The sequence below is a fragment of the Opisthocomus hoazin genome, chromosome 5, assembly GCF_030867145.1.
Source record: "Opisthocomus hoazin isolate bOpiHoa1 chromosome 5, bOpiHoa1.hap1, whole genome shotgun sequence".
In the NCBI taxonomy this organism is placed as follows: Eukaryota; Metazoa; Chordata; class Aves; order Opisthocomiformes; family Opisthocomidae; genus Opisthocomus; species Opisthocomus hoazin.
In genome coordinates this window covers 13,208,165-13,230,457 of record NC_134418.1, presented here as the reverse complement: position 1 = coordinate 13,230,457, position 22,293 = coordinate 13,208,165, and the positions used below count along the sequence as shown (strand labels likewise).

At 37.9% G+C, this 22,293-nt stretch overlaps 1 protein-coding gene across 4 annotated transcripts in view; it reads left to right on the top strand.

Annotated features, from left to right (window-relative positions):
- SORCS2 (sortilin related VPS10 domain containing receptor 2) overlaps positions 1-22,293 on the top strand; it is a 595,440-nt gene that overhangs the window by 555,233 nt on the left and 17,914 nt on the right. For all 4 annotated transcript variants that reach the window (XM_075420456.1, XM_075420460.1, XM_075420458.1 and 1 more), the window contains exons 19-25: positions 3,346-3,532; positions 7,430-7,563; positions 8,913-9,036; positions 10,814-10,926; positions 12,546-12,671; positions 15,534-15,633; positions 17,169-17,271. In XM_075420456.1, coding sequence (XP_075276571.1) covers positions 3,346-3,532; positions 7,430-7,563; positions 8,913-9,036; positions 10,814-10,926; positions 12,546-12,671; positions 15,534-15,633; positions 17,169-17,271 — 887 coding nt within the window. The remainder of the gene's footprint in view (positions 1-3,345; positions 3,533-7,429; positions 7,564-8,912; positions 9,037-10,813; positions 10,927-12,545; positions 12,672-15,533; positions 15,634-17,168; positions 17,272-22,293) is intronic.

The following is a 22,293-nucleotide window of genomic DNA, read 5'->3' as shown; positions in this document are numbered from 1 at the left end:
GTGCTTGAGACAAAGATGAATGACTCTCTAGATATTGAAGCTTCTGTATTCAAGTGAATCAGACAGTCCAGTAAGCTTAGTGAACCACGAAGTTCTGTCCACAGACTGGGATTTGACTCCTCAGCAGCATGGTCAGTCATGATTCCTTAAAGGCATTAGCTCCTTTGAAAATCGAAGGAACTATATTACCAAAGTCTCCTTGGACTGAAAATTTCAACCGCTGTATCAGAGAGGAACAGAAATGCAGAGAACATTTAATGTTCTGGTTTAAGTGGTACTGAGAATCCTTTCGGAAAGGAATCAGGCGAAGCTTTACAGAAATCAGCAAACAGCACAGCGTTAGAACATTTATTATATATTAGCTGTGTTGCCAAAGATATGGCTTTTTTTTCTGTTTATTGAGAGAGGCAATGCCCTAAGGCCCTCAACAATGGCAGTGAGTAACTTTTGGATGAACTGATGAATTGTTTGACATGGAGATCGTTCTTAACGCTTTCTTGCTAGTATTAGGCTCTAACTGTTGTGCTCAAGTTACCGGAGTGTTGGACTTCCTGGCTAACCCCACTCATTTGCAAGAACTTGAAGAAAATTCACACATTTTGGCAAACCTGTGCAACATAAATCGGGCACTTGGGATTTATTTCTGTAATGGAATCAAGAAGGTGACGTGCAGAACACGGGGCTCCTTAACGCTTCACAGGCTCTGCGTCCCAGTGCCTGCAGTGCAGCAACAGTTGTGTGGCGAGTTATGCTGCCTCTTTTTATAATTTTTGGAAGTGTTTATTGTAAGACTAGAGCATTTGGTAGCAATTTGGACTGTAATGATTTTGATTGGCAGTTTGATTTTTTTTCTGGCTATGTAGAATCCGAAGCTTACACGAATCTTTCTGGCAATATGTAAAACATTTAAACTATTCAAAAGTCTTAAGAAGTCCAGGATCTTGAAGGGAATCCTGTACTGTGTTTCCTGATGAAGTCTTTGCTCGGTAGGTCGAGCTGCAAGGCAGATTTAGAAGAAATGTAACAGTTTGCTGCCCCCTATGGCTAAGAATAACATTTATACTCAAATATCCTGAGCGTTGCTTAGGATTTAATCTATACAACAAAGTCTAACAAGAATTCATAACAATTCCTGAGTTTAAGAAACAGCTCTACAAGCATAAACCAAAACATGCTGCTTTCTCTGCTGAACAAAATTAATTTACTAGTTTATGTGAATCCATGTTACTACATGCAGGAATGCCAGACATCAGGGGGTAAAGAAAGCAGGCTTTGGGTATGTTTGGGCAATTTGCAAGTGACTGTAGAAATAATAATAATAATTTAGAATCATAATTATTTTTTCCCCAAATTCTGTTGGCTGAGTGTATGAATAAATAATGTCATGACAATAATCTATTTTGTGTGGAAGTCCTTTACAATTTAGCTGCCTTTTCCCTGTGTGACTATTCTACTGTCTGTCCACTGCTCTGTGTCTTTGCTGGTCAGGGAAACAGAAGTGCCTTGGAGTTTCAAAGACAGCACTCTCGTCTTTGCACTAGGGAGGCTATTAGAATAAAACATTAAGAGAAGCTTGCATCTACTGGCTTTCACCATTGGTTTCTGTCTCACCTGCAAAAAATATGCGCGTATGCTTGTTAGCATAAGAAAGAACGAACAAGAACTGTTTGCAAGCTAATATCGTTTAAGGAGATTCCGCTTACTGGCACATTGCTGGCAAGAAGACATCTCTTTTGCTTTAAACTTTAATAACATATTATCTTCGCTGCTAAATTCTACCCATCTGTTGTCAAAAGAAAGATGTTATTTGGAAAAAAATATTCACAGTGAAGAAGCTTTCAAGGTCCTTTATGTGTGTTGAAATACGGTGTTTAGGTATTTGATAACTCTACAGGTTCCTTATTGTGGGTATTCTTTTACATTATAAGCAGTGCTCTTTCATCTGGTAAAACATGGAAGAAAATCAACCAAACTGCAAAATAATAAAAGGAGGGAATAATGGTATATTTTCCTCCCTTTTGTAATGCCAGGGTACGTAAGTTCTAGGCTTTGTTGCTTCCTTTGATTTTACATTAGTGCTGCCTTTTGGGATTAGATTTTGATATAGACCTAATTCACAGAGTGGCTTATGGGGAAGTGAAGTGATTTTTGCATACTTTGATGGGTGTTAAACCTTCTCTGCCCTGATGGCCATTCAGGTCACCTGACTAGCGTATGGATGTATACATTCCTTTCCTAGAGACAATGAAGATTTTTAAACCAACTCTGTGTTTTCACAACACAGAGGATTTTCTACTCAGCCTGGCCCTGCAACCTGTTTAAATTGCAGAACTGTGATGGCCGTGTTCTGTGGCAAGCGAGCAGAAACATATTGCTGAAGGCCAAGGAAGCCAGGCAGCTCGCTAAGGCAGTGCTGCCAGCAGTATAGAGAAAGTGTTGCTTCTCGCAACTGAAATGAATTTTCCTTTGACTCCATCCACATCGCTAGACCATGTAGCACAGGCCCGAATTCTCTCCTGAGCAACCACATCGTGACATGAGTCGTGGGCATATGTTTGTCCTCTGTCAGTAGTATCAGTCCTGCAGTATTTTACACCCGAGTTTAGGAAGACAGTGTTATTTAAAGGAGCACTTAGCAGAAGTGCAATGAATTATAAATTCTGTGAGACATTTGACATGACAGAATTATTTGGCTGGACTTTTAAACCCTTTGCCAAACTCAGCTCAATAATCTGCTTTATCAAACACGCACCTAATTTTGCAGTGGAGCATGTTAGTTCTAGGCATGCTGGTAGCTCTGTATGATGCAGTACAACTCTGTGCAAAGATCCCAGCTTGGATCTTGAAGGCCATATGGTTGACCCTCGGAAGGTGTGGTTAAAAGGTACTGTGAAAGAGGTCTAGACCAATTAATTTTACTTCATAATTGCACAGGCTAGAAGTTCACTGGATGAGTAGTAATTCGCTGAAATAACAATATTGAGTTGTTTGCAATCAAATGAGCATCACTCCAGAACTTGGGGCTGCCCTTCATTGTTCTGTTAGTTCATGTCCAGCTTCATTAAGATAAGAGTGATGGTTTCTGTGTCATACAACTTGGTTAGTAGCCTGCAGAGTCTTATTTTAAGGTAGCACCTTACTGTGGAAATTCTCTATTAACACACACAACATCTGTTGCAGTAAAATCTTTGCTGTGGGTGTAGTGGTGGTGGTGTATTGCCACTGAGTCAAAATATCTGGCTGGGGCTGGAAATGCTGTTGTGATTCAGGAAATGGTTATAATCATGTGTCCTGTCTATTTCCATCCTGCCCATTTAAAATATGTTTTATATCTATTCCTTTTAGGGTGATCTATTGAATACCAAATATCAGGTGGATCTTGGAGATGGCTTTAAGGCAATATATGTGAACCTTACGATGACTGGAGAACCCATCCGTCACCGCTATGAGAATCCTGGGATTTACCGTGTCTCGGTGAAGGCTGAGAATGTGGCTGGGCATGACGAGGCTGTGATGTTCGTCCAAGTCAACTGTAAATCAGCTCTTCGGTTTTCTTACTTCTGCTGCTGTGTAAAAACCTCACTACAACTATGAAGTAGTACAGAAAATTACTAGTCCAATTAGGAAAAATGCGTATTTTTTCAATAACCTCACGCAGTCTTGCGATCCCATATGTTGTTAATGGCTTGTAAATCTACTGTAATAGGAGATCAGAGTTAGTTTTGTTTGGATTTGGGAGAAAGATGGTGTATTAATCTTTTAAATAGCAAGTGTGCCTCAGTTCAGATCTCAGCTTTGATCCATCTTCCTGACTCTAGACCCCACTGGCCCTCTTAGCAGCTAAAATTTAACACTTCAAACTATGCCTTTTTAGGAGCTTCTAGGTGCTGTGTGAAGCAAGTGAACAGATGTGTTGAGAAACATATGATCTCTTGTATGATTTAAAAAATAAAATCTCAGTGTTTCTAAAAGTCAAGCTACTTATTAAAGTACTAGAATCTAGATTTTAGGTAGTTAATTCTCACAAAGTTTTAAAGTGATACTTGAGTATAATTTCATACTGGCAGGCAGTATTACTTGACTTAGACTTCTTTCCCGCTCCTTAATTAAGAAGTAAAAAACCCCATCAAATAGATTTAAAATAAAAGAATAGCATGGTACAAGGAATATCATGCACCATCACAAGCTTAATGTACCTCAGTCATTTCATAATTGAAATGAAGAATGAAAGTCTTAACTGGAACTGAATTTTCCTTTTCCTGTGAGATTCAAGACAGCTATTGCTTTGCCTGTTTTCAGATGTGTCAAAAATTCAGGAACAAGCAACATCAAAAGAAAAGATACTCATCTTGCATTCTCCAGGTGTCTGTTTCCCTCGGTTGTCAGTGGTGTTGTCAACCATCCTAATCCCAAAGCAATGGAAATCGCTGGAGCCACATAGAAGGCTGTGCACGGATCCGGGTGCTTGATGTCAGCCTGCCTAGTGCCTGCTGATATTTATGTATTTTGCTAGTCAGTGACCTTGAGTCCAGAGTTTCCAGTTCTGCTTTGCTAAGCAGGTGGAGCCCAACCCCTTAATGCTAATGGCCAATCTCCTCATAAAATCAAACGCAAAGGATCGGAATCGAATTCTCCCCTTAAGTTTCATAATCAGTTTCTTTGTTATGTTTGTTTTTTAAATCATTTGACAACTGCAGAGAGATGAGGTAAATTACGTAGGCCTTCATCGTTACTTTTTAGGAGCTTCTAGGTGCTGAGGAGTAGATTAAGCACAGGAACAGTAAATCTGTACAAGCAACGAACAGCAAAATACTGTCCAACCTCCTGCTCTCCGGGGAGAACAACTTGTTACCATTCAGAGAATGACAAGCAGTAGCAAGCCCTGACGGAAAGAAAAACAACCGCTTTCTCCAATGTGCTTCTGGTGTGGCCTGCGTCAGGACAAACAGTAAAAATAAAAGGTGTCAGTAGTGTTTTATGCAGTGGATTTACACACTGCAGAAGCCAGAGGTATTTTTTGCAAATAAAATGACTGGTGCATCGAGAGGACTTTGGTGCCGAAGTGCAGAGGTAGCAGAGCTGAAGCAGACGTGGTCCATTCCTGAGTTGGTCCGTGGATGCTGCGCATGGTCTAGAAGACTCATGAGAGTATATAACCCAGTCCACTTGAATGAATGTTTTCTATGTAATTTACTCTGTGTAATTTTTTAAGTAAATTACACGATTTGAGGAAATTAGCTGGCACTGATTAAAGTGCTGTTTCTGCATTCTGGAGAAACACTAGTAGCTGTTCATGGACATTTTTCACTGTGGAATACCATGAAAGCAGAAACGTCCGTAGAGTCCTGCTTTCACTCTTGCCTCCAGCTGGTGTATTCCCAGGGAATTCTTTCAGGAACGAGTGACAGAGGGAATTTTTTTCGCTCCTTCCAAGTTCTGTGGCTATGGGATGCCCTGTAATGCAGGACAATTATGTGAACTGTGGCCCATCATCCAGATTATGCTTTCTGATCCAGATCACACAATCTACAACTTGTTACTGAACTGTAAGATAAATTAGAGCAAGTCTGATATATAAATGTGAGTAACCAACACAGAATAAAAAGAACTGAAGAAGAACTAGGCATAAGTTTTCTTTTTCATGAAACCGTAGTCTCTATTGCTTGTGAATAATCAGGGAGCTTTGAAAACTGGACTGAAATTGCAGCTTCATTAAACAGAAATCATCTAAGTCAACTTCATTCCTAATTGTATGCACTTAAGGGTGCCACGAAGCTTGTTCATTTGTGTTATGGAACTGTGTGACTGAGACAAGCAGAAGGACTCGCAATAATTATTATTAGCTCTTTAATACACAGGAATGGCAAACTTGAAATAACGGTCATCATTCAAGTACCAAACAACTTCCCTTCTAAAAATTTTGGAAAATAAAGTAACCTGCTTCAGAAGCAAAACCATATCTGAAAATGATTAGTTTTCTCTGGGAATACATAAATTTATGGCAAAATTGAAACAGTGACGCAGATCCTTCAGACTTCTTTAGTTTGCCTCATCACAAGGAAAATCTGTTTCTAGAAGGAACAAAGTTCATGGAATTCCTACAATTTCTGAATTTGCCTCAAGACACCAGCAACAGGAGGAGCATTTTAATTCTATTTCGGTAAAGAAGCTGTTGAAGAAGCCATTTGTTTAAGCACCCCGCATGTCTTGAATTCACGTAGGTGGTTAAAGAGTCATCGGAGAAAGCGCAGACCGACCTTGGAGCCTGACACTCGGATGAAGCAGCCCACGGGCTGGTTGAAGGGAGGTGGAAAAGGAGGGCAGGCACAGAGCAGATGACTTGCTCTCAGAGAAGTTCCATCACTTTAGTCAAAGTGAATTAGAAGTGGACAGGCAATGAAGCAGTTAATGAAAGAGAGTAAGAGAAAGGCTTTGGATGGGTGTTAATTACCTTTATGTTTGAACTGAGATGAAAGACCTTTGAATGAGTTAAAAGATATTTAGAATAAATCAAAAATGAGTGGGTTAGTATTCATTCTGTGTAACGAATGCATGCACCATTGGACCATACACCACTTTGGTATCCTGAATAGATGGTGCAGCTGAAGTTAAAAAATTCTGGTTATCACATTGTACGATTAGAAAACTTTTACCTTCACACATTCTGAAGAAGATATACTTGTAAACCTCTGAGGGAAAGATTTTTCTTTCAATAAAGTTGTTGTACTATGAAGCAGAGTACAACATTAAGCAGCAGATATCATTGTAATGATGCATATATTTTATAAAAATAATAATGTTTATAGCATTCATAGGCAAAAGTTTGGAAAGGAACAAACTTATTCTAAAGGCACATTCTGGAGTACAGCAGTTATCTATTTTGAGTTGTAAATAAATGCTTCCCTGATATGCACATCTATTTTAAAGCATGCATTAATGAGAGCTTATGTGTGGTGTGAGCCTAACAGCTGATATTTTATAATGAAAATGAGTAGTCAGCAGAATTCTTTTTCAGTTTTCTGCTTTTTCCCTAGCAGTTTAAGATTTCTTAGATTTCTATTCATTTGATCTTTTCTTACTTAAATAAAAAAAAAAAGCTGAGATTGCCTTTTCCACTTTTTAACTGGGATATTTGCTTATGTTTTCTAGAATTGGACATGCACAAAAAAAAGTGCATCAGAGAGGTGCACTTTGGTGATCCATCACATTGCTCTAGGATTTTGTTTGTGGGGTTTTGGTTTTTTGTGGTGGTGGTGTTGAAATGAGGTACCTCTAATTATGCTGACACCTTTCAACACAGATGCAAAAGCAGGGGGGAGGGAAAAATAAGTTCAGGACCTTATGGTGTGCAAGTGAGAGGTTATGGGGGAAAGAGGCATTAATAAATTAATGGATTCTCATTCAGTGATATTTTGGGAACTTTCTTCAGCTCCGCTGCAGGCTTTAAATTTAGAAGTGGTTCCAGTTGTTGGGAGAAACCAGGAGGTGAATCTGACAGCCATCATACTGCCTAAGAACCCTAATTTGACAGTCTTCTACTGGTGGATAGGAAACAATCTTCAGGTACATGAATGCTTTTGATTGAGATTATTTTCAACCTCTTTCCAGTAAAGGTTGAGTGACACCTTTTACTTTAACAGAAATACTGCAATGTTGCATGACTTCTTTTAGACCATCTTTCATTGTAAATAGCCAGTTGTATCTGGTGGCAAGCAGTATCTAACTTCCCTTGTTTTATCATGTACATTTAAGGTGTTAATTTCCCATTATTGCTACTTATGTGGAAGTGGAAATTTCTCATCTAGAATTGGTTTGAATTTCTAAATTTCTCAATATGAATTTCTTTTTGGGGGGAATAGCAATTTATTGTATTTCATAAAAAATTGCAGAAGGGGATGCATATGGGATCATAGCATTGGTGAATGATGTATCTTGGATTTATGCACTCCCATGTTGATAAGGCGAGTCCTGTAAATTTAAGTGCTGTGCAGAAGTTTATATATATATATTTTCATTGTATAGATAAATATTTCCTGGGAGTCTAAAATAAACTAGCATATCAAAAATAACTTGGATATCTAAAAGGATATCAAAATAGTGAGAGCACTCAAACTATTTAGTGTTGTTCATTTGGGGATAAAAAGTCTAGATAAACATATCCTAGAGCAATAAATATCCAACTGTTTCTATTGGGAATGTTTCTTGTCTAGCTGCATTAATTTCTTTTAAGGTAATTCTTCCAGTAACAGATAAGTAAAATATTTTCTTTATGAGGCAGACTAAGTATGACAGAGGAATGCTTCAGATAAGCGCAATTAACTTTCTTCTAAATGTGCTGTCTACTATAATCCCAGCCTGTATCTGTTCATTATTATTGACTTTGCCTCTGCTAGAACAGGCACTGCAGATTGATGTAGTCTTGTGAAGGGTTCTGTAATTCATACGGATGTTGTCAGGGAACAGAGTATCTCAGCTCCGCCTTGGAGGCTACAGTGGGCTGGTGCCCTTCCATGGGTTGTGCTCTAAGTTGACAGAATCAATCCTTTTGACCTTGACTATACCCCACATTTTTTGAGGCAAATGGCTTGCTGTATATGATCTTGTAGAGATTTGTGAGCCTGACTCACAATCCGTTTATTTCAGTTGGATCTGAAAGAAAACCTAATCCTCTACCAATTATTCTGAAATTAATGTTTGGCCCACCTGGAAGCTACTCTGTTTATAAATGTTCCATTTAGTGAAAGAAACATCCTGTATTGAAAATTGTAATTGAGCTGTTTGATAAAATGGTGATTAATTGAATAAATCATGTGAAACCTTTTTTGCTAATATTTTGAGCGACGGTCTCTTCAGACACTGTTCTTGTGGTTCTTACTGTAATTCTATTTTCAACTTCTCTTTGTTTTTGAAAGCCACTCCTTACATTGGAAAGTTTTCTGGTGACAAAGTTTGCTGAGACAGGTGACGTCAGAGTTACAGTGCAGGCTTCCTGTGGGAGCTCCATGCTTCAGGACTCTAAAGTTGTCCACGTTTTTGGTGAGAAAATACTCTTGACTTTTTTTTTTTATTATTTTGCTGTGTTTCTTGTACCTCTTAAACCAGCCCTGAGACAACTGAACCTGTTGTAAAATTGTTTCCAAAGTTGCATTTAATTCTTAATATTAGAGGGATGGACTGTCACTAGGTAACTCCGTGAAGTTGAATAGTGTGATTGTGTACAGAAGCATTTAATCTAAAACCTTCTGTTTCCTTTGCTTATTTTAAAGGTTGCTGTGGTCACCAAATGCTATATGTAGCAATAGTGTTTAAGGGGTATTTTGGCCTATGACTACAGAAATTCTTAGCATTCATAAATAAAGTAGTTGAAATACCTCTGAAATAAATAAAATCTAGTTGTGTATATATGCCCAACATTAAAAACAATGTGAAATAATTGCCTTTTATCACAATATATCACCGTTCCTTTGATCTTTATCTGAGAGTTTGGAAGAAGTATAGCTTTGCTGTAATTATTGAATAACCCTTCAGCTCTTGTTTCACATTGTGCCCTGGTGTGTTTTGTTGTGTCTTATAATGTGCGACAAGGCATAATATACTGTGAAAAATGTAGTGCCAATGAATTATTTACATTTGTAACTGTGCTGTCACGTGTGGGAATTGTGATAAGTGAAAAAGCTTCTCTTTAATGCATGAGCTAAAAGCCTTCAGATATCATGAAATGCACAAGATACATCTGCATTGTCTGAAGAAGATTCTGTTATTCTTTATTTTAGTATACTTACTAGTTAAAAAAAATTATTAAACCCACACTTGTGCTAAATGCAGCTTTTATGAACCTTGTCCTTAATTAAGATAAATGGATTTAATGTCTATGCTACCACTTATAAGTGCATTCACTCTTTTAGAAATCTATAGAAGTATAACCCCTCACAGTGTGACGAGATCAATGACTTTGGCTTTCAAATGCTGCTTCTGCTCTTAGTCTTGGCCAGTCCTGACACCAAGAGCAAGAAAGTACTGGTCATGGGGAAATAAAATCTCTGGAAGAGAAAACCACATTAAAATACAATTCTGTCAGAAGCATTGGGGAGGCTGGGTTTGACTCCTGCTTTCCAGAGGATCTCTTTCTCTGTTTTGCATTAAGTTCCGCAGGTGTTTATCCAAGGAACTTAGGTGGAGAAAGCAAAGATTTTTGAGACTGTTTATTGAGGAACAGTCCATTTCTGGTATTTCAGATATTTTGGACAATATCCAGAGAAATGTTGTGGATATACCTTGTTTTTATTTTTTTGAAGAGGGCAGTAGGTAGCCTGTGATATATCATTTCTGTTCTTATTTTCATAGCTAGTTGATGGAATATATAAAGTATTCATTTTACATGGAAAACAGGAACATGTAATGGGCAAAACCCCACATGTTTATGATTCAGTGAGAATAAAATCCATTGGTGCTTTCCCATTACAAATAAAAGAAACCAGCCATGTCTCTGTAGTGTATTGTCCTAAGGAAAAGTTACTGGGAAGGTTATGACCCCAGAACATGTCTGTAAATCTGTTTTGTTTATTGTTTTTCTTCCTGCTTTTTTATCTTTAGGCACAAATTTGTTGATGTTGATGAAAAAAACAGACAGAAATTAAGTGCCTGACCGGAGTGTACTCTTGCTCTGTGCACACACCACAGGGCAGGGGGGATCCTGGATACTGCAGTGCTGCACAGCAAATAATGCCGAATATTTTCAGCTTTTATTTCTGCAAAACTGTTTTTGCAGCCTCATTTGTTACTTGTTCAAAAATGTTTATTTTTGTTTTTCTAGATCATTTTCATGTTCTCGCTCTGAAGTTTACTAAGCACCTGGACATGTACAACCCTGACATACCGGAGTGGAGGGAAGACATAGGGCAGGTCGTAACACGACTTCTTGCAAAGGTGCTCTTTCAGATTACTAGTAAAGTGTTCCCTCGCCAGTCGTAAAGCTTGAAGGTTAAGTTAATGTCTTCTCATTTAGAAAAAAGGAGGCAGAGCAAAACTATAAAGTGAACCTCATGAGCCATATTTCAAACAAGTTTGAGCCTAGTGTCACTTATACATGCAGGCTGTAGACGATGGTATTGTAACATGGAAAGTTTAGTCTAACACAGCCTAATTGGCAATTAATGCTAAATATTGCTCTCTGGGATTAGGGATAGACGTATTGACAAATACTGCTGACTCCAGAACAGGAAGAGTAGCCTGAATGTGATATATTTAGAAGTTAAGCAAAGGATGCTGTGTAGTAGAAAAGACATAGACTTTGTGTAAAAACAAAGCAGAAAGAAAACATTTACAATGTCAATTATGTAACTTTGAAAATTATGTTTAATATATAGGCAAACAGTTTATACAGCTGTTTTTTTAAGACCATATTCGCAAAAGAAATGCGAATTAGGAGCAATTGAATCCTGTAGGTTAAATCAGGTACAAAGGCATGCAGCAGTTCTGTGAGATAAGTAAAAGCACCCCGTAAAACCTCTGAGATTTGGAGCTGTGTCCTTCAGGTACCCACGCTGCCGGCAACTGGCTTTTGTGAGGGCAATAGCGCTGCGGTGCAGGTTGATAATGTTTTGAAAATGTTTGTGTTTGAAATCACTTCAGTTTTCCTGGATTTAAAGTAGTGGAAATCAGGTTCTGGAATTTTGACTTTACACTGTTTCCTGCCTGTTTTATAACGTTCACATCAAATGTCAAATTAAAGTAAATTTCCTCTTTTCTCAACTTAAACCCATTCCATAGCCAGTGTCCGTCAAACACATGTTTTAATACCTTATAAAATTGCCCTGGAATTTTAGTAATTACCAAATCATTTTCAAAAGAAATTGAACAATTTAATGGAATTTTGGAATCTGTTTGAGAAAGGAAGGCTACGGGAAGTGCCCAGGGTGTTGTCGTTAGAATTGTGTGGCTGTATTATACAACACATGGAGGAATTTGGGACTAAAAGCAAAATTTGCACAAACTATTTTGGAAAGAAATGCACATGATTTTCAGTGGGGTCTGCAGGTATTCTTAACAATTTCGGGAAATGGACCTAAGTGCTCTTAGTCTCACCCTGAAAGGCTTCTCTCTGTCCATTAAACACAGATGGAAAAGTAGCCTCCCTAAGCTAAAGTTAACTGTAATGAATATGCCCTTCTAAGCCTACTAAGTGTCTGAATGGCCCACAAAGATTCCTAAATCACTTAGGAACATTTTCTGTGTTACGCTAGAAGTGCACAGCCATTGAGAGTTTTGCTAAAACTGCATATCACTTCATTTTGCTTCTTTCCATGTTGCCACTGAATCTCTTTAGTGCGATAACAATGCTTAGCTCTTCTAGTCTTCAAAGAGCAGCTCACATTTCAGTTAATTTATGTTTGGCTTTGTTCATGTTTTAGCTTCTGCTGGAATCCCTTCTAAATAGCAAGGATCTGAACACCAAAGACTGAGACACATGTGGAGTTACTTATGTATTTTCTATAAAATATAAAGCACGCTGTCCTATAATTTGCCATATGCCTTTGTCTTCACAGGAAACCAAGATACCCGAGGAAACACTCATGACTGTTGTGAAACCTGGTCTGCCCACAACTGCTGACTTGCATGTGCTACTGCCAGCAAGCCAACCAAAAAGGAAGAGAAGTGTAACTAGCGATAAGGTAACCAGAGCCATGTATGTCTCGTTAGGATGGTTTTCATCCTCTTTTGCAATCAGTGGCTGTACTCTCATTGTCTTTATATGAAATTAAAAGGTGCTCCCTAACTATGTAAAGATCTCAATCCCACCTGACAAGAGACGTGTAAAAACTAGTAACAGCTATGACTGCTGTGTTTGACAGCGCATAGACCAGTATAATCTAGTGTTTACTGGTATTACTGGTATTAGTGTGTTTCTCCTGTCACTTATTTATAGATTTGTTACATTCTCTTCCGTTCCCAGAAGGAATCTTGGTGGTCTTCATCATGTTTCACTGGAAGGATGTGCTGTGTCCTGCTGCTAGTGCCAGTTCTCAAAGTCAGTGTTGTGACACTATTGTGAGGACTCACCAGCGCAGAATGTTTTCTGCATGTTTGGAGGAGGTGTCCTTGAAACCTTTAGCTTAGACATACTTAGGAAATGTCTTCCCTTAGAGAGAACCTACTTCTTCTTGGCTGAAAAACTGTTAGATTTGGGATATTATGTGATTTCAGAAGGATTGTTAAAGGCACTAATTTCTTGGTCAGGCAGACAAACACCTACTTGGAGGAGTTTCTGTTGATGTTTTTCATGCACTGTTGTGATGTGGTGGTATTTGTTAAGTTAGTGGTCTAGAGTAGGAGTCATTACTGACATAAGCAGCCAGCAATAACAAAGATCATAGGTAAGTTAGCAGTGTAGTAGTAGGAGCCCTTTGGATAATTCTGAAGTTTGCTTCTATTCTGACAAAAGCCCTTTTTCTTTCAAATTTATGCATGTAGAAATAAAAACTGAGTGTGGTTTAACCTGATTTTAAGAACACAGCAATTTCAGAAGTATTTAATTCTAGTTATTGACTCTAGAGGAAGACTTGGTTGCTTAATTTATGCACATCTATTACATGCCTAATGTCAGGTGGGAGAAGTCCAGTTGAAAGAGTCAATTAATGTGCATTTAAACTACAGCTTGGAAAGCAGTGGATCTGAGGAATATTTGGGGCTCTATTTAGACAAACTACTACATGATAATTCCCAGTGAGTTGCTTCAGCAAAAAGGGCAAGTCGGACCCCCAGATGTGTAAGAGGGTAAGAGTTTGAATAGTGTCATTATTTTTGCATTCTTATACGACAGTGCAGGAGCCATTGTGTTCACATGTTCAAATCTTATAATTAGAAAGGATGTAGAAAATTAAAATAGAAAATTCAAATTATGGTATAAGAACCTCAACCTAGAGAGCCTAGAGAGGTGCTCCAAATCCTGGATTTGTTTTTTTGAAGAGTTGGAGAGGTGACAGCACTGTGCTCAATAAATACCTCAGGGCAGAAAGAAAAAACGAAACATGAGTACTGAAACAACCATCAGTCTAACAATGACATATGTAAGCCAGAACCTTTGGCTGGATCCACACGAGACTCAAATTTTTGAATTTGAGTGGAAGTGTAGTTCTTGGGTGGGAACCCAGGGGCAGGGAGGGAAATAACGAACAAGTGTCAGTTACTTAGGCAAAAAGCAGAGTAAAAGTTGGATTCCTCAAACATCTGCCAGGAAAATATGATGTATCCAAAGTTATGGGGCTCAGTAATTTCATTTACTGGCTGAAAGTCACATTAGCGTAAAGTACTGGTCCCTCTTGCATTGTATACCATGAATGTGTGAATGAACCTGGGTTGAGACCAAGTGACTCTATTTCAGTGGAGCCAGCATCACTTTAAAGGTTGCTGATCGATATAGTTGTCATATCCATTCTCTTTTCAGACTTTGGGAAAAAAAATAAATACGAGCTATCTGGAGTAATCGCCTTGTGAAAGAACTGAGGCTATGCACACATCACCCTTATGTTGAGTCATTCTCTCTCAAAAAATGTAATAAAGTCAGTGGAATGGCTTCAGAAGTTAGATATTCCTCAATATGAGTATGGATATTTGAACTTGAACTTTTGTGTAGTCTCTGTCCATAACATGAGAGAGACTATAGGGATTTCTGTTACACTGCAAAGGCTTGTCAAAGATGAACACCATAATTGATAATATCATAAAAGGAGTTACTCGTGAAGGTTTCATGGATATAAAGCATATTTCTGATTTGGCATCCTGTGGGAAGTCGTATCCTAAATTATAAGGCATAGAGTATGAAACTAGCTTTGATCTTTTAGAAAATTACCCATGTTGAAGACACAAGCAAGTAGAAGGGAACATTCAGACAATTGTCATCTGGGATTAGGATATGATGGTATATTTAATGGTTCTGCTTCATAAAAATATGAGAGACCATATTTTACTGTGCTCTATCCACTGGAGAAAAATAGGAGGAATCCTGATTTTTTCCACATGGGTGGATCTATATATTGCTACAGAGTATTGTTAAAAATTAGGTATAAATGGAATCCATCCCATTATAGGTAAGGAGGTGAGGTAAATTATGATGTGCAGTTCATTTTCAAATAGCAGTTACATTTCATAGCAAGACATCACAGGTTTTCTTCTGGTAGCTTAGAAGAATGGAGAGTTTTTAATATGGATTATGCATTGTGTGAATTATGACTAAGGTAAACCCAACAGCGTGTGCAAATGTCATGCTGTCTGTCACATACTGGGTAAACATAAAGGCTTTGGTGAGCAGAAAGAAAGATTTGGCCATAAAGATTTGACATTTTCAGCTTTTATGGCTTGTGGAGTTTTGCATGATTTTTAAATATGTAATTTTTTAAATTTCAGCTCATGATTGACAAATGCTTTCTGAGTTTCTCACCATTTAATGAACCAGAGGTTTTCTTTTTTAGAGCATTGAGTTTCTCAAAGTGGAACAGAGTGCGAGATGTCTGACTTTCTCTCCGTTGTATTTTCAGAGAATAGCGACTATAAAGCAGGCGTTGAATGCACACAACATCAGTTTCTTTCTGAGGGGAGGATACTGGGTCTTAGTGACTTTAGCTGACTCTGGTTCAGGTAAATATATAAACCAAGCTCCCAACAGACCAAACTTTTGATGCCTGTCTGAGTTCTGATAAGTTAAGGAGAAAATATTTGTATCAATAAATATGCCAACATATATACACATACATATTGACTTACTTGGTACTTGTTACATATAGATACACACATAGATATATATAAGTGTATATATATATTTATGTATGTAAATATATATATACATATAATATAAATATATATATGTATATATACACACACACATGTATATATGCATATATTTTCATTTGGTACTTGTTAACAGTCACCACCAAATCAATATTTCTTACATGTTTCCATTTTGCCATACCTCGTGATTTGTTTAAGAAGCTTCTTGTTTTTTTCTGTGTAACCATAACATTAATTAAACACCCATACTATACAAAACAGTGCCCTGAAGGAGGATCCAACCAGGCTTCAAATAAACCATCTAGTGAGGCACTTTGGCTGCACTGGCTGCCGAGAAAGCCGAGCTTCTTTACTTCAGCTGTTAACTCTGTAGATGTAACTCCAGGAGTCTGGGACATAGCCTGGCATCTCTGCCTTGCATCTCTGATTTTCAGATCAACTGATATGAAGCTTGCTGTAGGGTCTCTACATTCCTAATCCTGTCCTGAAATAAATTATATGTTTTTTCTCTGTTTAAAACAAATGGAAACAAATTTTTTTGCAGGCATTTCCTGCACGTCTGGATTCACTGCATACCTGGAAACTGGTTGAAGAGAGTATGTGTGCATACATGTGTGTGTGTTTAGAACAGAGATACATTAAAATGATGTTATAACTAGAAAGTTCAACTTTGACTTCAACCTTGTATTAGAAAGTCCTGCAATTTTTGTTTGTTTATCATATCTCATAATATATCCTTTCTTATTTCAATGTGTCATGGGAGAACAGCTTAGCTGACCACAATCAGTTTATGTAAATACTGATGTGATATTTTATCTGTCAGCTCTCTGTAGAAGACAAAGCTATCTAGTCTCTAATGTGGAATCGTGCTACAGTTTCACTGTGGTACCTCATCTAGTTCAAAGGGCTGACGCATGTTAGCCAGCACAAAAGGCTGGGATTGAAAGAAGCCCATGTTCATTCCAGCATTTACCAGCGTGACCTGGATTAGTTCATTTGTTGTTCACAACCTTAGTTTCTCCATCTGTGAAATTAATACGGTCCTGCTTTTGCAACACAGGTGCTTAGGATATGTGATCATTTCCTCTGATAACTTTAGATTTCCAGAAAAAAACCCCACTGGGTATGCAAATAATTAAATCTTCAGGATTTTAGGTTTTGCTTGTCTTGCTTTTTTTTTTTTAATTGGTCCTCTGTCTTTCAGTCACAAGTCCTCAATTAATTTTACTTTGCTGCCTTTTGGAAGGGGCTACAGATGGAGTGAAAAGAAGAGCTTACACACATAACAACAAATGTTTTTGACCTGGCAATTAGAAAAGAAAGCCCAAGAATGTGAAAGCTCTGAAAGAGGTTGTGCTAAGCTGTTCTTTTATTTCATATTTCAGACTCTCAGAGGATTGGAGGAGGCGGTGGCTATTGGGCTATTGTGGTTCTCTTTGTTATCTGTCTAGTCGCAGTTGGGGCTTTCATCCTCTACAAGTTCAAAAGGCAAGTAACCTTAATCAACAACATGTACAGTTTAAGAATTAGATTAGCAGAAATCAGCAAAACAGAGTTTGTTATTTGAAAAGGAGATTTCTTGAAGAATTGCAAAGAGTTCACTGCTTTGAAAATCGTGTTTTTCCGAACTTTTCAGACATCAAGATACTGCACTGATGCTAGCTTTCACTTGCTGTGTTCCAAGATAAATAGCAGCAATATGGGAACTATGGAGAGTTTGTTCAGCTTATCCAAATAATATCATCAGGAAACAGAGCTGAGCTGAAATATTGTTCCTGATTAATTCCTACCTTATTACTTCTAGTAGTTATGAATAAACTAAAGCTATTGGGACAAGGAGTGCATCTGCAATGCTGATTTGCTTAAAAAGTAGTTTTATCAAAATGCATAGTGCTCTAGAGTTTCTCTTTGCAGACGTTACATTTTGATTGCTGGGGCAATGCCACATAGAACGAGTGATGGAAATAGATTAGTGTGAATTTGACACAAGAGTTTGTTGAGGGGAGCAATTATTCTGGAAGTGGTCCTTATGTGAGACATATTTTCAAAATTGACAAGGGATGCCATGCCCGCCTTTGACAGTCCAAAGTATCTTTAGTCTGCAGTTGATTTTAATCAGAGCTACTAGGGTGCTGCACAATTTAAAGAATTTTGTTCTTCATGAGTCCGTGTTATCATTGGCTATGCTCCTTGTATTTTTGTATTTCTGGGGCATTTAGAAGATATTGGGTTTGAGCATACTGGAAAATAGCCTTCATCATCATCAAATACTGATGTCCTTACTCAGTGATGATTCCCATTGTTTTGTCTCATTTTTTCAAGATTTATTTTTATTTGAAATAAGCATAACTTTATAGGAATGGGTGTGGCACTGAGTTTGTGATGGCATTAACCACAGATATAATTTCAGTAAGATTTTGGTCAGATAAAGAGATTTTAAGTCAATACAGAAACCCCCTTTCTTCCAAAAATCTCTTCATTTTCTCACTGCAGCACCGAAGTTTCTTAGAGCTCATAGTGGCTAATTGTTCCAAAGGACAAAGCACAGAATGTTGTATCAGACCGTCTACAACTGAACAAAAATCCATTTCACTATTTTAGGTGCCTGCAGCAAGGAAAAGCATAAAAATGGTTGATGTGATGTAATTATACTATTTCAGTAGCAATACATGGAGAATTTGCTGTTTATAGTGTGGGATCATAAAACTTGCTTGTGATATCTTTCGAAAGCTGTATGATTTATATCTTTTATTATCTCTTAAATGAGAGCAATTAAATAACAGACACAACTACTGCATGGCAAAATAAGTATAAAGTATTCAAGAAAGGGAGAAAAAAATATTTTTCTTGAGTTCTTTCTAAAATGCCCAACGAACCATTGTATTATAAATAGAGCTATTATTAAGGAGGAAACTATAGTACAATTTGCAATTTGCGAGCTTTAATGTCTCTCACACTTCTATATGTAATCTGTGAAAATCATTTGCATTTAAATTTTGTGGGGGTTTAATTTAGATGCGAGTGAGGAGACTTGTGAGATGTATTCAAATGTTTCTCAGCAGCCTGAAAACTGCTTTTGGCACTGATGAATGACCGTGCAGTGGTTTTCAGTTTTAGTCCATATCATATCTGTTTATGAGATATTGGACAGAATTATTTTTGAATATTCCTGATAAGCTTTTCGAGGATGACAAATTTTTTTGGTTGCATCCTTCATTTGCAATTTGATCTTCAAGAATACTCAGTGCCTAATCAGTGCTATTTTTGAAAAATCACTTTTTCCCCATGTGCTCCCTGTGAACTCCTGTCCCACCCAAATCTTTAATTGCTTAAGAAAAGTCTTTCTTGTGCTTATAAAGACAGATGTTGAATTTCTGGATCCCCATGGAGTACTTCCTTGCAAGTATAGTCCCTTTAAAGTCAGTACAGTGAGTACGTAAGTTTACAAACTGGTCCATAGCGTGTGAGACTGTGAAAGGGTGTGTCCCTTATATATGAAGGTTGCAGGTTGTAATGCACAAAGACAGCTTGTTGATATTTCATGCCTGTATATTAAAATTTAATTTGCTGAAAGAATGCCATAGGCAACAAAAATTGTTCAATTTTAGGAGATAATTTCAGCAGAATACTTTCTGGGACCTGTGTAACTCAGATAACACATGCAAATATAAATATGAATTATCTCCACATAGAAATTACAGGCATGTATAAAGTGCTGAAATGTTAACACTGTCCATAATTTTTATGTATGATTCACAAAATTAAGGAGGAGATGGAAGACATTTGGTGGTGCTTTCCTTTCATTTATATAAGTTGATAGTCAGATATTCCCTTGAGAAAAGAGCTAAAACTCTGTTCCCCCCGAGTCAGACAAAAGGTTACTAATCTCAGTTTTATCACAACACTAATTGGGTCTATAGGACTTGCAGTTGGCATTTGGGGCACAGCTAAAGCAGGTGGTCTGTAAAAGATTGTGTGGACATGCCTTGGACTACTCACTCTGACTTTCTCTCTGCTGGCCCAAAGGACAGTTCTTTACTTAAGTTTGATACCTGGAAAGATGCAAGATGGAAAGACTGGCTTGCAGATCATATGGTGACTGGACTGACTAGCAGGTTATAGTTTCCTACGTAGGAGTATTTCATCCATTTGCAACAAGCAGAGGCACTGTTCAGAACTTGTGATGAAAAGTAAAGAGAAAATGGACTTCTGTGTAGAACATAGTGCAGGTTCAACAGAAAATGGAGAAACCTGCCCAAACTGTCTGATAGTTCATGAGTGCCGAGGCCCCTTGTCCCCAGGCATGGTCACCTGCCCTCGCTGCCCAGACTATTTCTGAAGTTCAGGTTGTAAGAACTTTGGTCTTAATTTACACTGATTTCTGCCAGGCAGAATTGCGAGATGAAAGGCGGTGTTGACAAGACATCGAGGTTAATCTAATACATCTTTTTAACAAATCTTTCAGGCCAAACAGGACAGCTATGATGAAACTTGCAGCTCCTGTTTCATTTCTCATTTTTTGAAAACTGCAATACCCAGTGCTAAAAATTGGTGTCCCTTGAAGGAAGTAAATCTCACAAAATTAGTTTGAGGGAGAGAACTAATCTAAAAATAACAATCCTGCATAAATTTCTGTGTCAGATGCCTCGTGCAGAAAATGAAGAGAGTATTTTACCTAATTAAGTAGGGGGGTAGGGGAAAAACGGAGGCTGATTCATAGAGAGGTAGTGGGATTTTGGCTGATTAGTTATACGCACAGTAAAATCCAGCACTGCCTCATCACTCCTGAAGGCATGGCCATTAAAAAGAAAAGATTAAAACTATATAATTTTATAATAATAATTTGCTAGTATAATCAAAACTAAAATTGTAGGGTCCGCTTGCATACTCAGAGCTGTCATGGCTGTCTAGTTAATGATTAGATGACTGTAGGTTACATCGTTTCTGATACACCCTGATCCTAAATACTTCAGTACTGACTAGGAAGACTGCTGCCCTCTCTTCTTTTATACAGTAAAGTTGCAAGCATTTATCATTTCGTCTCCCCGCCACTCTTTCCCCCACTTTATCTAATGGCCTGCTTGTGCATCCAGCAAATTCTCGCCAGAAATATGTGCTCGAAAAACTGGTGCTGGAGTCCCTGGAGCTCGTGGAGCAACTCCAGGCAATCCCGAGAGTGATTAGTTGCTTTAGATAAAAAGAGTAAAAAGCCAAAAAGTCTTCAGACACGCAGGGTTTTGATCTTTTGTGATCAGAGTAGGTAAGCAATTCAGATGAGGGCTATTTTTACCAAGGAAATGAAAAGTAAATTTTAAATGAAAATGCTGATGGCTTTAAAAACTAATTATAGTCATATCCCACAAATGAACAAAGATTTGTTTAGATAGGTTGGGGGCGAACTTTTCAGCATGGCAGCAAGGAGTGAGAGGTAATCTCCCAGCTGCTAAATCTGGCTTTGGCTGTGGCACAAGAGGCAGTGAAGACACTGAACGTGGATGTCGGGCAAGTCAAGAATAATTTGCCTTTTCTTTGCTCTTGCTTTCTGAGTGTGGAAATCACCGATCTGATGCCTCAAGCAAGCAATACGTTACAATACTCGCTAGTACGCTTCAGTTGTTTAAGCATCCAGGTAAAATGGACTACAGCTGCTTCTTTTGACCAGAACAATATGAAGCAGCTGGAACATATTTTTGAGCAGGTCTGTATTTTTAACATGGATCTGGGACCTGCATATATTTTTTTCTATACCATACCATCTTAACTAAATTTTGGCTGGGTAAAAGAATGCTTCTTCCACTCCCTTTTGAAACAATGCTTTTATTTTTTTTGTGTTTTTTGAGTTGCCATCCACAAAAGATTTCTTTATCCTGTCAGAGCAGATTTCTGTGGTGTGGGGTCCTGGGCAACAGTATAGAGAAGGCAAATAGTACTATCTGCACTAGGCAAAGTGGACAAAAGGCAAATTATATTTTAGCCACATCAGAGCTGCCATCTAATCATTATGTTACTAGTGGAAGATCTGGAATCAGCCTTTTCTTATTTTGGACTTCTGTATAACAACAGGATACTAGAGCAGCCTAACCAGAGAAAATAGTTGGCTTTTCTGCTTTAGTATTTTACCTGGTTAATAGTAGCAAATTCGATTCTTTAGAAGAGTATGAAAATCCTCATCTTTTAATTAGTATGCAAAATACTGCCAATGTTGTTAAAGCTGCATACATTGTTTTCACGAATCTCCGTGAATCTACGTCCGCCAAATTTGTACCATTTTGTGCATATTCCTTTTCTCCTGGGTACTGTCAAGTGCCACTTTTGGTAAACGAACCTCCTCCTGGGTCATTTCCACAGTGTGGAGCAGAACTGTGTTATCTTTCTGCCTCATTGACTTATTCTCTCATTTTCAGTCTCTGAAGAAGAGCTATCTTTTTTTCTCACCTTGCTTATACTACTTTTATGTTCCGTGAGACCAAGTTTAGTCCCAATCCATACCATTTAGTTTAAAAAACAGGC